Source organism: Micropterus dolomieu, linkage group LG13 (genome assembly GCF_021292245.1).
Source record: "Micropterus dolomieu isolate WLL.071019.BEF.003 ecotype Adirondacks linkage group LG13, ASM2129224v1, whole genome shotgun sequence".
Lineage (NCBI taxonomy): Eukaryota > Metazoa > Chordata > Actinopteri > Centrarchiformes > Centrarchidae > Micropterus > Micropterus dolomieu.
The window spans coordinates 3,789,426-3,802,867 of NC_060162.1; the positions used below are offsets into that span (position 1 = coordinate 3,789,426).

Here is a 13,442-nt window from a genome sequence, read left to right on the forward strand (position 1 = left end):
ATGCAAAGGGGAATTAAAAGAGCACCATCAAAGTATTTTAAATTATCTGGCTATGAAGTGTTATAAAGGCAATATCTCTGCTATACATTTTGATAAGATTAGAGCACTGTTACCTTACTATAAAAAATACTCTTAATACAAGAGAAAGTCTTGCTTCAAAAATGTTTCTTGGGTTTATGCAAACGTACATAAGTATAAGCAACAAAATAAACTTTAAGTATCTAAGTAAAACTACATTATGCTCATGTCAGTATTATATTATTGGATCATTATTATTTATGCATCAACTGCCTTTTATAGAGTTAGAGAGTTAAAGATATGCAAAGTGTCATATTTTATAAAGTGATCAAATGTTTTGTGAAATATAAATCAAAAAAGTATAGCAGTTTAATTCATGTAGTGTAGTATACGTATAAAGTAGCTTAAAATGGAAATTCTGAAGTACCTCAAAATTGCCCTTAAGTACAGTACTTGAGTAAATGTTCTTAGTTACTTTACAAGACTGGACTAGAGTGACTTTTTGTAGGATTGAGATAAACACGACTTCCGAAATCTAAGATTTACTGTTTCGTGTGATTTATGTCATTAAAACAAGACCAGGAAAGGAACATTTTTATTCATCAACTTCTTGAGAATTGAGATATCTCTAAATAGGATTCCGGCACCGCTGCAAAAAATTGTACATTATAAAGTTACTAAACACGCTGAACACCAAGCGGACGATCACACATAAAGTCAAATCTCCATAAAAATATCAAAATGTTTTCTTTACTTCTTCCTTGGTTTAATTGTCTTTATAAAATGTATAATAATGACTGGAAAACACAGTTTACTTTACAAAATAAATGACAACAAGAAGCATTGATAATGACATTTAACAATAATTATTACACAAATCAAGATTAAAATTCAGGCCAACTTACACAAATATAGCGAGCATTTAGGCTGACAAAAAATGTTCTCCTTCTCTGAAAGTACACGTAGACACCGAGACACATGCTCCGCAGTCAGTCATAAAAACACAATTAAAGCCAGAGACTCAACACTTCTCTAAGAGTCATTTTATCCTTCCAGCGCTCTCCAGAAGAAGGCACAATCATCACATTTAATACATTAACATCCCTTACAAAACAAGTAATGACGTGTAAAATCACCGTCAGCATGACACGGTACATTTTTAATACTTGTCTTCAACAGGTATTGCTAAAAATGTGGCTGACAAATAGACAGCTTCTGTCGTAGTACAAACAAACTCTGGGTTCAGCGTGGCAAACATCCTTAACATTTAGAAGATGGAAAAAATTGTCCAGGTGAGAGAAACTTGTAGCCGTTCCCAGAGGGAGGTTTGATGCCTCCTTTAGAGTTTGTGGGAGGATTAGAGGATGGAAGTGGAGTTGGTTTAGCTTCTAGTTTTTGGTGACCATTTGGTCTGTCACCAACATTGTGATCCTTAGGTCCCTCTATATTTTTACTAACAGGCTCATGTCTAGGTGAGAGATTTAGCAAACCCAAAACATCTTTCTGAACTGTACTCATTTTTTTATTCCCGCCTCTGAGGAAACTGGCAGGGCAGGGCCCCTCGTGTTTCTGGCCAGCGTTGGCCCAGAAGGTTTTTAAGTTATGAATTGCCTGGACTTTGTTTTCCTGTTTTGACTTGTTCAGTTCGGGAGTGTTTGCAGGGCTGGAGGAGGCCGAGACGGACCCTGTGGAGGAATAGGAAAGGGCCGGCGAGGGTGCACTGTCAGCAGGAGAGCGCGAAGGTGAGATGTGGGCTTTGTAAGGTGAGGTAGGGTATTTCTGTTTGAGATGCACATCTGGGGACGCCGTGGGGAGAGGTGCGCCCTGCTCTTTCAGAGGGAGCGATAAAGACGGAGAGGAATGAGCTGGGCTGTTGTAGCCGGAGCTGATTTTCTGCAGTGATGAGGAGCGGGATGGCGGTTTGGGCCGAGTTGGGGGAGGCGTTGAAACCGAAGCGGAGAGGGGTGAAAGATGACTAGACAGGGAAAGAGGAGAGGAGCAAGCCTTTAGACTTGCTCTGCTGGGTGGTCTGCTAAACGCACTGGTCTCCGAGGGCTGAAATCCTCGTGCTGCTCCTGTGGGAGATAAAGTTGGGGTTGTGGGAGTGGAGAGAGAAGGCTGCCTGGCTTGTGCCTCTTCCCTCCCCTCAGGCCCCCTCAGGGTCTTCCCTCTAAGGTTTGCTTTCTGCAGGCTTTCCACAGCTTGCATGTGGTTCTGAGTCTCCTCCAGAATCTTTTGGGCCAGTACTTGGGGATCCAGTTGTCCCGCAGGGCCAGTCCTCTCCTCCTGGGACTTGACAGTGCTGTCTGTCTCAGTACTCGACTGGTCCGACTCTGAGCTGCTAACTTTCCCCTTCCCAGTCCTGGATGAAGAAAAAAAAACAGCAACATTTCTTAAATGAGCCCATCTACAGTGGGAACAAGAGTTACACATTATCTAAGACTATAAATGCTGACATGTAGTTTTTGAAACATTAACACTTGATGACCTGTATGAAATATCAGAAAAGCCAAAAGATTCAGAGCTGCAAAGAGGGAGGAGTTATTTTGGGGTATCCAAAATATAAGTCCAGTAAATTTTCTGCCTGAAATGTATGATAATTGTTTCTGATGCTTAATATTTATTTCCTCTAACCATGAATTACTAAGTGTTTTTTATATGTATGTATGTAGGTATGTGTACATGCATGTGTGTTTGTGGGCATGTATTTATGTATTGTTGTTGATACGATTTGGACCTTGAGCCTCTAATCAAGTTTTGATTGATTGATGCAAATCACTGTGTTCAGGTTTTCTTTTTCTTGATCTCGGAGCAGTACCTTGTTCTTTCTCATTTCAAGAACAAGTTGATTTCTAATGGATTTTAGGACTCTTATAGACACAACAGACTTGAGAAGATGGAGACCTCTAGTATAGTTAAACTATTGAATGCGGTGCTGGCTGCTTCAAAGCTGTGCTGAGGTGCACGGCTGGATGGACAACCGGGAGCTAAACTACACTGCTCAAACAACTGGACTGCATTGCTTCATGAATAGCTGGGAGCTGAACAGCACTGCTTGAAAAATGACTGGGAGCCAAACTGCATTGCTGACTTAACTTTATTTGAAGGGGCAGCTGAAGGAGTATGAAGAGTTAGAAGAATAATAGGGAAAGTATAAAGGGGGGTAAATATATTGTAATGAACAAAAGAGTTTTAGTGTAAGGAGCTCAAGTGTATGGAGAAGGTGTTCAAGTGTCTAACTAACTAGCTAACTGCTGAGTGAGTCTTGGGTTCATGTAACAGAAATTGAAAGGCATTTGTGTATTCTGCACCCTCAGCATGGAATAAGTTGCAAAATGCCTTGAAACCCATTGAATTAATTTCACCAAAATGCTTTTAAATCCAAAATGAAAGAGGCAAATACCCTAATATGTAAATGGTGTTAGATTGTGAAAATGACTTTAAATGACTTTATGAAATGTTACCTTACTAGTCTTCTGTGTTATTTATCTGTGTTTTGTATTTTTATATATGCTGCTGCCTGTCTTGGCCAGGTCACCCTTGCAAAAGAGGTTCTTAATCTCAATGGGACTCTCCTGGTTAAATGAAGGATAAATAAAAAAAAATAATAATTGAAAGGTAACTTCGGTGTTTTGCAACCTGGATCCTATTTTCCCATGTTTTTGTGTCTATGTGATTATTTGGGACAATATTTTTTGAAACTGATCCAGTAGTTGGCAGCAGTGAAACAGGGCTGCAACATAATCCTTGCAGGAAATTGAGCCTTGTCAAAGTACGTCCACTAAAGTGCTTGTTTTTGCCGCTGACAGGCTTAGGTTGTTGTTGTTATAAGTGTCTGACAACAGAGAAAGACCTTTTTTAAAGTGTAAGATCATTTTTGTTTAACCAAAGACAGTCACTATATCACTCTCCTCAAAGCCACCAGACTCCATTGACAAAAAACATAAATTTTACTTTAGTTTGTTTGTGTAATTAAAATTAGTTGTGTTTTGCAAGGTATAATTAGTGTTTTTGGTAAACACATAACAAATTAACCTGAAATATTAATAGTATGAAAGAATGAATGAAGTTCCTACGTTGAACTGTTGAATCAGTTAGGTGCCAAAAACGATTAAAAAAATTCTGTTGCCAAGAAATCCCACTAATTATCCAGAAGACTGTTTCCATCCAACACAAATATAAACCTGCTGATGGTGGCAAAGGAAAAGTCAGAGAGCCTCATTTAAAGATGTTAGAATTATTAATTGATTAGTTATCAACTATTAAATTAATCGCTTTGAATTATAAATAGCTATTATGAAAATCAGTTAATCGGATTGAATACATTTTTAAGAAAAAAGTAAAAAATTATCTGATTTCAGATTCTTAAATGTATTTTCAGGTTTCTTTCCTCCTCTATCCAAGTTAAATGAGTATCTTTGGGTTGTGGACAAAACAAGACATTTGAGGACATCATCTTGGGAGAAACACTGTACAACTTTTTTCACAATTTTCTAGACAATAAAATAACTGATGGATTAATCGACAATGAAAATAATAACTCTTCAGGATACTTTGTCTTGAAACCGTGAAGCTCTGTGCAACATTATGTGCCAATCCAACTAGTAGTTATTGACATATTTCAGACTGGAACAAAGCGATGGACCGACTGACTGACCAGCATCCCTCTATTGAGACGTGCCGCTAGCGTGGCTAATAAAACTAATTCGCAGCACCTCATCCTTTACTTTACACTTTTCTTCATTGACAATCTTTCTTTGTGACTGAACCATTGAACTTACATGTCCTGCTTGGGTTTGGGGCTGGCAGGAACTTTTAGGGGCAACGACGGAGCTTTAATTGGAGACGTAGGTGTGCTGATGCTTCCCTTGGAGGAAATCGTAATAGGGCCATACCCATGACCCCCAGCGGACCCTCTCCCAGCACCTCCTCTGCCGTGTCTGTGTCCTGCAGGTAGTGGCAGCGTGTCACATTCCCTCTGCCCTCGTCCTAACGGCTCACTGCTGATAATGGAGTACCCCTCATACTCCTCTTCCTCCCCTTCTCCTGTCAATCCTCTTCCGTGATTGGTCAGTCGACCTCTTGACATGATGCCTGACTGGCGCTGCGGGGCGTAGAGGCCCCCTCCCCTGCGAGGTCTCTCTAGGTCCTGCTGATGCGAGCGCTGGCTGATGATGTCACTTCCTGCGGGCTCAGGGCGGGACAGGAAACTGAGGGAGGAGGCGAGGGAGCTGAGGCTGTAGACGGAGATGGCGTCGCAGGAGAGGTTGTCAGGGCAGGCTGGGGGTAAGAAGGAGGGCTGAGGCGGGTAGCAGCCAAAGGAGAGGGGTAAAGAGTGAGGCTGGGAGGCCGACTGGGAGGACGACAGAGACTCCAGGGAGGAGGAACTGTCCATGCTCAGTCGCTTGGGAAGCTCTGTGGAGTCTGAAATAAGAGAGTTCAAGAATCAGGTTGGATTAGAGAAAAAGATTTAGCTTTGAAGTAAAAAAAATATATATATTCTCACCAAAGAGTGCTAGAAGAGACTGAAGGGCAAAATGCATGATGCGCCTGCTGGCCTGCTTTCCAGTTTTCAGCACGACCTCCTCCTGACCCACCTCGCAAAGATCAAAACCTGAGAGAGACAAGTAGTACGCTTGAGTACGCACTTGAGATACTTTTCCTTCACTAGAGTATTTCCATTTTAAGCTAATTTTTGCTTATAACTCCTGCATATTTCTGAGGGAAATATGATCTTCTACATTAATTTGAGTGCTATATTTACTGGGTACTTTAGAGACTAGTGGTGGTCAACTGGTAACTAAGTACTTAAATAATATAATACGTATGTACATTTATGTACATGTACTTTTATAGTGTCATATTGCTACTTTTTCTTAAGTAAAGAATCAGAATATTTCTTCAAACATTTTATTACTTTTTTATCCCAAGCAACAAAAAGCTTTCATTCATTAGTCTCATTATGATATAAATGTAGTGCTTTCTAGTCTGAGCTGTTTGTGGCAAAGTAGTTTCCCTTAAAAATAAAAGTCAAACTCTGTTTATTCAACTGCCGACTCACCGAGCGCAGCCAGGAACTCATGGCAGCCCGGCAGCCTCCAGAGCTGCACACTTATCGACACTTGAATGGGAGCCAGTGAGAAGTCTTGTTCTTTGTCGCCTGACTGCAACTGCACGAGCACTTGGTGAAGCTTTGGAGAGCAAAGGAGAGGTGATAATGATTGAAAGGAAGAATGAGAGAGAAAACAGCTATGATACCCAAATATCATTTACAAGTCTGAGTTTACAATTCTCATTAAAGTAAAATTGATGTTGCACCCACATCACAAAGATCTTTCAAATAAAACATTAGGCTTATTTATGTACACATCTTATCTTTGTGTGCCTGCCCTGACGACAGTCTTAACACTTTCTTTGAACTGTAGTCAGCATCATGAAACACTTACCATTCCCACCATGCTTTTAACCGCCTTTGTGAGGTGGGTATGGGAGAAGAGGAAACAGAACTTTAGTGGTTTATTTCTGCGTAAATGTTGGATTTGAGTCATTGCACACGCAGCCATGCATTAACGATGACGTGCTTATGTTGATGAAACCTGATGATACTCATGTGGTATGAAGGGCTACGGCTAGCAAAGAGTGACTAACACATAGACACAGTAGCAAAATGAGCAGTGGTGTGTTCTTTAAATACCGCTCCACTTGAAGCTGTCTGACTACAAGAAATTTATTTCAGACAAGTAACCTAAGCACATTTACTTAAGGATTGTTCTTCAATACGACATTTGTATTTTACTTGAATATTACCATTTTGATACTTTATACTTCTGCTCTACTACATTTGAGAGAAATATTGTACTTTTAATTTCACTGCATTTATGTGACAACTACTAGTTATTCTGATACGCTTAAAAATACAACACATTGTTTAAGGTTAAACTAGTTGCTCCCAAACGTTTGGCTTCTTACAAAGAAAATGTGTGTCTAGTTTTGGCCCCTTATCATGTTTCAGAGGTCTAAGAGTTCCCCTTAAAACTTCATGGGTTCATTTAAATAACTGACCGATGATGTATGCACAAATATTTCGATACTCAATATTTCACAAAAATATTACTAGCACTAGAGCACTAGACTTTTCTCTCCCGTTAATCATCTCACAACCCATTTTACTGCAGAACCAGTTCTTTTACTAGTGATACTTTAATATATTTTGCTGATAATCCTTCAGTGCTCTTACTTAAATATGATACTGAAACCAGGACCTTTAATCCTAATGTATGAGTATAGTTAAACTGCGGTAATTAAGTAAAGGATAAGAGTACTTCTTCCACCACTGATATGAATAATACTAAACAATATGGCAGTACCTTATGAATGAGCTGTTCTCCGGCCTCAGATACTGTGACCAGTTTACAGAGAGCCTGCAGAGCGGGAGGAGTGAGACCTGAGGATGTACAGAAAGATAATTACACCCTCAAGCAGAGATTTCTTATCTCATCACGAAAGTATTTGTGTTTCTTTTGGAGACAGTGATTATTTATACATCTCATCATTCATGAAAATCCTGATGTGATAGACACAGACTAAATGTAATTTCACAGCAGACGGCTCACAATTCTTGAATTCTGGATCATGTAAGGACTAAACACAGATATTTGAATAAAGGAAAAGCTGCGGTACCGAGCAGGGACTGTAGGGTGGTGCTGCATTGTTGCAGCCGATCCCCGGGATCTGAGGTCGGGAAGAAAACTGCAGCAGGGAGACTGGCACCACTACCAGAGAAGTCCAACCGGAAACCCACCGCAGACAGGAGGGCCTGCCACCCGGGCACCCCACCCACCTTACCCAGAGGAGAGACGACACATGAGTACAGGAGACACAAGTGGTGGAAAATAGTGTAAATAATTTAATGTAGGGGTTTTTAAAGTCTGAGACTGTGGGCCTCCCCTCAGGCAAAGCTTGGGAAACAGAAATTTGATCCCATAGACACTCAACATTTGAGACAAAATAGCTTAATATTGCTGTTTGACAAACTTCTGACTACACCAAATAGTTTAAAGAAAAGCTCTGTCCTAAGGCATTTATTAGTTTCTGACTCTGATGGGGGGAAAACAGTTCCTAAAAACTACTTTATCTCCGAACTCTCACACATGTAGGCTAGTCTATGGGATCTCATTTTGATAACTAATGCAATGTACAAAGCTACAGTATGTACAAATTGTACTTTTAAGTAGCCTAATGTTGTCTGTTTATGTATCTTAAGAGTCTTTTTTAAATGTTCTTTGTTGTTTTGCGTGTGCTTGGTGTTCGTCTCTCTTGAGCCTCCCCTGAAACTGTTTGGAGCCCCCCCTAGGGAGGCCCGCCTCACACTTTGAAAACCCCTGATGTAATCTAAATGTACTTAAATACAGTTTTGAGATACTTGAGTATTTTCATTTTCACTACTTCTACTCCATCTTGAATGGAAATTTTATACTTTTAACTCCACTACTTTTATTCAATAACTTTAGTTACTAGTTAATTAGCCGAGTGAGATTAATATACACATTATAGTAAATCAATACATCAAATATGAAGTATCATTATAGATTAAAATGAAAACTTTATTGATCCTTGAGGGTAAAGTCACAAGCTACTCAGCAGTGTACAGAGTTATTAATTAAAATTAATGCAGCTGCAACATACTTATAATACAGAAATGGGCCATTCTGCGTGAAGAGTACTTTTGATTTATGGGGTTATTTTCTTTATTCAAGCGTGGTCTGTTAATTTAAGAGCGTTTAGATGTTGTAATGCTGTCCCTCAAAACACGGTCCTCGCAGACCCTGCTTGCACTTAGATTTTCTCTGCTTCTTACTTAAACTGCCAAACACGAGGCGTGGATCATTTCATCGCTCACCCCTGCACCTGGCATTATATTTATTAGTTGGAGGATTTTGACAGGGTTATTGGACACAAAATATCCAAGAGCGGAGCAGAAATCTGAGAGCAAACATTTCACGAGTGCACAGAAGCAGCCCGAGCGTGAGGAGATCTGTGAAAGCATCAATATATTTGAGTGCAGGCACACAGTTTGAGAAAGCTTTATACTCCACTGGGAGACAAAGAGGTTGACATTTAAAGACACAGAGAGGGGAAGGCAGACACACAGACCTTGTTCTCGACGCTTTGCTGCGATGTGTACATTGGGTTACACTGACCGCTCTGAATGCGCTGCAAAGACTTCTCAACCTGCACAGAGAAAGAGACGCAGTTCAAACCATGTCAAGTAATCACTTTGGGATTTTCTGACGCACCTTGAGCTGCCATTTATGACATTTGGGGGATTTAAGTGCTGGACCGCTTAGTAACCCGCTCTGATGGAGGTCTGATGATGATGGAGCTATGCTGTACCAAATTTGTATTCATTTCTGTGAGAGCTGAGGTTTTTTACCCATCTGTCTAAGCAATACACACTACCGGTTAAAAGTTTTAAAACAGCCTCATTTTAATCTAAGTAGTTCAAGTCCAGAGAAAACCCTTTAATGGTACAAAAGTAAGCAGCAAACTGCCAAAATTTTTCATTATTATTATTTCACTGTAGTGTGCTCTGTCTCCCGTCATTAATATTATATATAATATGTATAATATTGTACAAATAAAGCTTCTGAGGGTGTATTAACAGGCTGTTCCATGGTGTTTACTGTAGAAATGAGTTTCAAGGCTTCATTTCCATCCATTACTGCAGAATAACTTGAAGTTAACTAATTTTTGGTCCCTGAAAATTGTTTATCTTTAATTGTTATTTTACATTATTTCTCAGTTTTGCTGACCTAAACTTTGTCTTTACCTTCTTTGGTTATTCTACAGCAAAGGACTTGAACCACTTATATTTTAATAAAAACTAGAAACGTTTGACCGGTAGGTATGTATTTAATTTATTTTAAGTAAATGGAAGGAAGGTCATGCAAAACCAATGTGACGTTTTCGAATGTCGACCAAAGAAGTCCAAAACCCAACTCAATTCACTTTCATAGAAGACAAAGAAATTATTCACATTTATGAATCTGGAAGCAGTGAATTTCTTTGGCATTCATTTTCTTACTATAAACTAATCAATTAATCACCTAATTATTTCAGCTCTGTATTGAACCATATTACATTTAAAATCAGACATGATGTTGCTACAGTCGCCCTAAATGTCATATGCAGAATAGTAATAGTAAAGTGTTTATACGATCTGAAATTTACAACTTTATCTATTAATATCGTGACTTTTTTTGCTCATATTATTACGACATTAATTAATTCTTATAATCTCAGATTTCGTGTGGCTTTAACACTCTGTCCACTCATAAAGCTAATATGATCAGATTGTGTGCAGACTCATTTGAACAGTGACACTGTTAAATCTTGTGAAGGTGTCGCACCAAGTGTAACAGCACTCTGAGGGCATCCCGGGCCCTCTCTGGGTACTGCAGGATCTCTGCCAGGGCTTGGCCAACCAGCGACATGGGGCTGTTCAGCTTCACATCACTGCCAATCAGCATGTAACCTGAAGAAAAACAGCACATGGGGATATTAAAGACTGTAAAACACTAGATGATGTCATTTTAGTTTACCTTTGGGGATTAATCCACAATTATGTTGCAGACAGTTTGGAGCTTGTTCCTGCTTATTGTGTGCATCAGAGTAGATGTGAGGAGTGGGAAGAATAACTCAGCTATCCATTGCTTAAATGGTTTTTACCATGCATTTAGACAAAAGGCGGGAAGATATGAGAAATTTAGAACCCACTGTTCGATATTCTGTCCCAGCTTACTGTGTTGGTCGTCCTCTATTTTCACCAGGACCGAATAAACATTTCGGGAAAGTTCTCCTTGAGATCCACTTTCTACCCTGGTTTAAGGCAAAGATGATACTTGTTCATCCAACTTGGTTGTATGTAGATGCAAGGGCATAATTTCCACTGGAGATTAATATTCAAGTCTCTGAACAAACAAGCAGCAGAGATGTGTGACTTTATTTGCCCTGGGTTTCACCTCTCAGGCTACATTAAACCTGCACTACCTTATTGGTGGAGGTTGTTGGGGCTGAACGCAACTCAAGAAGAAGAGCTGCAAACTTTATAATTTTATTATAATAATAAAATGAAATTAATAAAATTACATCTTATTTGTAACTCACTTTACATTTAAAGCAAATCTCAAAGTGCTATAAGGTAAAAGCATCAACATAATTGACAGATATAAAGTATAAACATGTAAGCAACAACAAGCAAGGTTAATTAAAAGTCATAGGTTCTGCTAAAAAGAAGATAAGTCCTTTTTTAAAACTCTTAGTCTTGACATGATGTGAGAAGGCGATTTGAGTTTATATTTTAACAACTCGGAAAGTCTACAAACATTTTGGTACAACTTGCCAAGTTAACATCTCATTATGCAGAAACATAGCGGACAAAAGTAAATGCTTTTAATTAATTCACATACTAAATATCAATTGTTTGCGCTGGTGTCCTTTGTAATATGGTATTAGGTTGTAAACATTAGTTGCTGTCCACGTAGAGTTACATCACATACATAGCAAACAAACATCCAGACGCTATTCAAGAAACTCCAGCGCAGTTGAAAGAACAACTTCCCAACTCAGGAAATGGGACTATCTGAGGAGCACGTGAATGCAACATTATTGAAGAATGCACAATTAACAATTTTATCATAGTTGCTCTGTCTGTCACTCTAATTTTGTTTCAATTTCAAGACTCTGAAACCAGATTACGCCCTTGTGCAGCTGAACCAATCGTTTATCAGCACCTGTGATTAACTGAAAAGTTCTGTGGGACTATGCTGAAACGGTTTAACGTTCACAATGCTGATACCTAATCACAACCTTGAACTGGGTAAGCAGGAGCTACCAGTTATGATGAGCTGATATCAAAAATTACAGACAGCTTGTGATGTCAAGCCAATGGCCTCTTTGTGGAGTGATAGTGTATATAATTATTATTGTAGTATATCAGACAGTTCCTATATATGAACTTCACTTGGCACTGGGTGTTGCTGTTCGAACCATTAATGACAGAAACTGAACTAAACAAAGGTATTTAAAGTGGACCCTGAGTGTTTGTGTCCAGGGTTGTTTGCTCACCAGCCCAGTTGGAGGGGTGTGAGAAGTGCTTGCTTCTCTGCAGGGTCTTCATGGCCTCCATCAGAGCTGCACTGGCTTTGGTCCCGTTGAGAAGAGCCGTGTAGAAGTTGTGTGTGAACAGTTTGGAGGCAGCTATTGGTACAGGCCACAGGGAGACGCACACACACTGGACCCCTGCAGCCAAGAAGGCCCGGGTCAGACCCACCACCCCGTCACCCGTCACCCTGCTGCTGGACTCCGGGTACAACCTGAGGGTGCCGAGGAGTCAGAGGTCAGATGGATCAGTCAAACCTAACAGGCTTTGTAAAACGCTGAATATGTGAAAGGTTATACCTCAGAACCACCAATTTGACGTTCAAGCACAAGTCCAGTATATCAGCAGCGGTGAGGAGGAAGTCATGAAGTGGTGGACTGTCGCACATGCTCTCCACTTCACACACACTTTCCCCATCCTCGCTCATTTCATCTCCTCTGAATCTCTCAGGGCTGCTGTGACTCTTTGCAATCGAACCCTTGATCTTTCCGTCCTGATCTGCAGTCTCGCCTGAGGTCGATGCCCCACACGGTGATTTCTCCCTGGGTCGCCCGCTCGCCCCCTCTCCTCCAGCGTGCTCTTGGCTGGGGGTGAGGACCAAAGCGGCAAGCTTCCAGGATATGTGAGTTGCAAAATGAACGCACTCTGCCTGACTCAGCGCTGCAAGCACACGCTCCTTTGTGGCATTTGCTCCAGTCAGGGGATGACATCCCAGCTGTTCCCCCAGCCAAAGAGCTTCATCTTGGGCTGAAGGTAAGGGGCCCCACAACCAGCGGTCCATCACAGAGGGGGGCAGGCGAGGAGCACCAACCACTGCTGCCACTGAACCTCCATCTGAGCAAAGTAAGGGACCCCCGCGGCGAGGATGGGGCTGTGGGTTGAACAAAGGTTATGATGAAAATACAAACCAAATCACTGCTACACTAACTTAAACATAAAATCATACAAACAGATAATTAATCAATTCAATTAAACAAAAATCCATCAATTTACATTTATTACTACAAAGTAAGGGGACCGATATTTAAGATAAAGATTTAAAAAACAAGATTGGCCTGCCTTGACTGTGGCTCCCAGGGTGGCTAAAGAAGGTACAGAAATGAGACTGAACCTTTCATAAAGGTACTCATTAGAGGAGCTGCCTTTGAGCAAGGCAAATGGGATCAAGTACAATTCTCCCTCCAGTACTAATACGAGCTGCCTGTGTCTGCCCACAGGTCCACTATTGTGCATCAGGCCCTAGAGAAAAAAAAGACAGAAGTTA

At 40.4% G+C, this 13,442-nt stretch overlaps 1 protein-coding gene across 2 annotated transcripts in view; it reads right to left on the reverse strand.

Annotated features, from left to right (window-relative positions):
• Positions 1 to 596: 596 nt before the first annotated feature.
• The window catches only part of ttc28 (tetratricopeptide repeat domain 28), a 165,470-nt gene continuing 152,624 nt past the window's right edge, over positions 597 to 13,442 (reverse strand). Inside the window, exons 24-35 of one of the 2 annotated variants that reach the window (XM_046067823.1) lie at positions 13,238 to 13,417; positions 12,478 to 13,049; positions 12,145 to 12,392; positions 10,428 to 10,552; positions 9,172 to 9,249; positions 7,699 to 7,858; positions 7,386 to 7,462; positions 6,465 to 6,488; positions 6,080 to 6,209; positions 5,525 to 5,632; positions 4,800 to 5,442; positions 597 to 2,380 (exon numbers count right to left, since the gene is read on the reverse strand). In XM_046067823.1, the coding sequence (XP_045923779.1) occupies positions 1,279 to 2,380; positions 4,800 to 5,442; positions 5,525 to 5,632; positions 6,080 to 6,209; positions 6,465 to 6,488; positions 7,386 to 7,462; positions 7,699 to 7,858; positions 9,172 to 9,249; positions 10,428 to 10,552; positions 12,145 to 12,392; positions 12,478 to 13,049; positions 13,238 to 13,417 (3,447 nt within the window). In that variant the 3' untranslated portion in view covers positions 597 to 1,278. The remainder of the gene's footprint in view (positions 2,381 to 4,799; positions 5,443 to 5,524; positions 5,633 to 6,079; positions 6,210 to 6,464; positions 6,489 to 7,385; positions 7,463 to 7,698; positions 7,859 to 9,171; positions 9,250 to 10,427; positions 10,553 to 12,144; positions 12,393 to 12,477; positions 13,050 to 13,237; positions 13,418 to 13,442) is intronic. The other variant, XM_046067824.1, reaches the window with a different exon arrangement.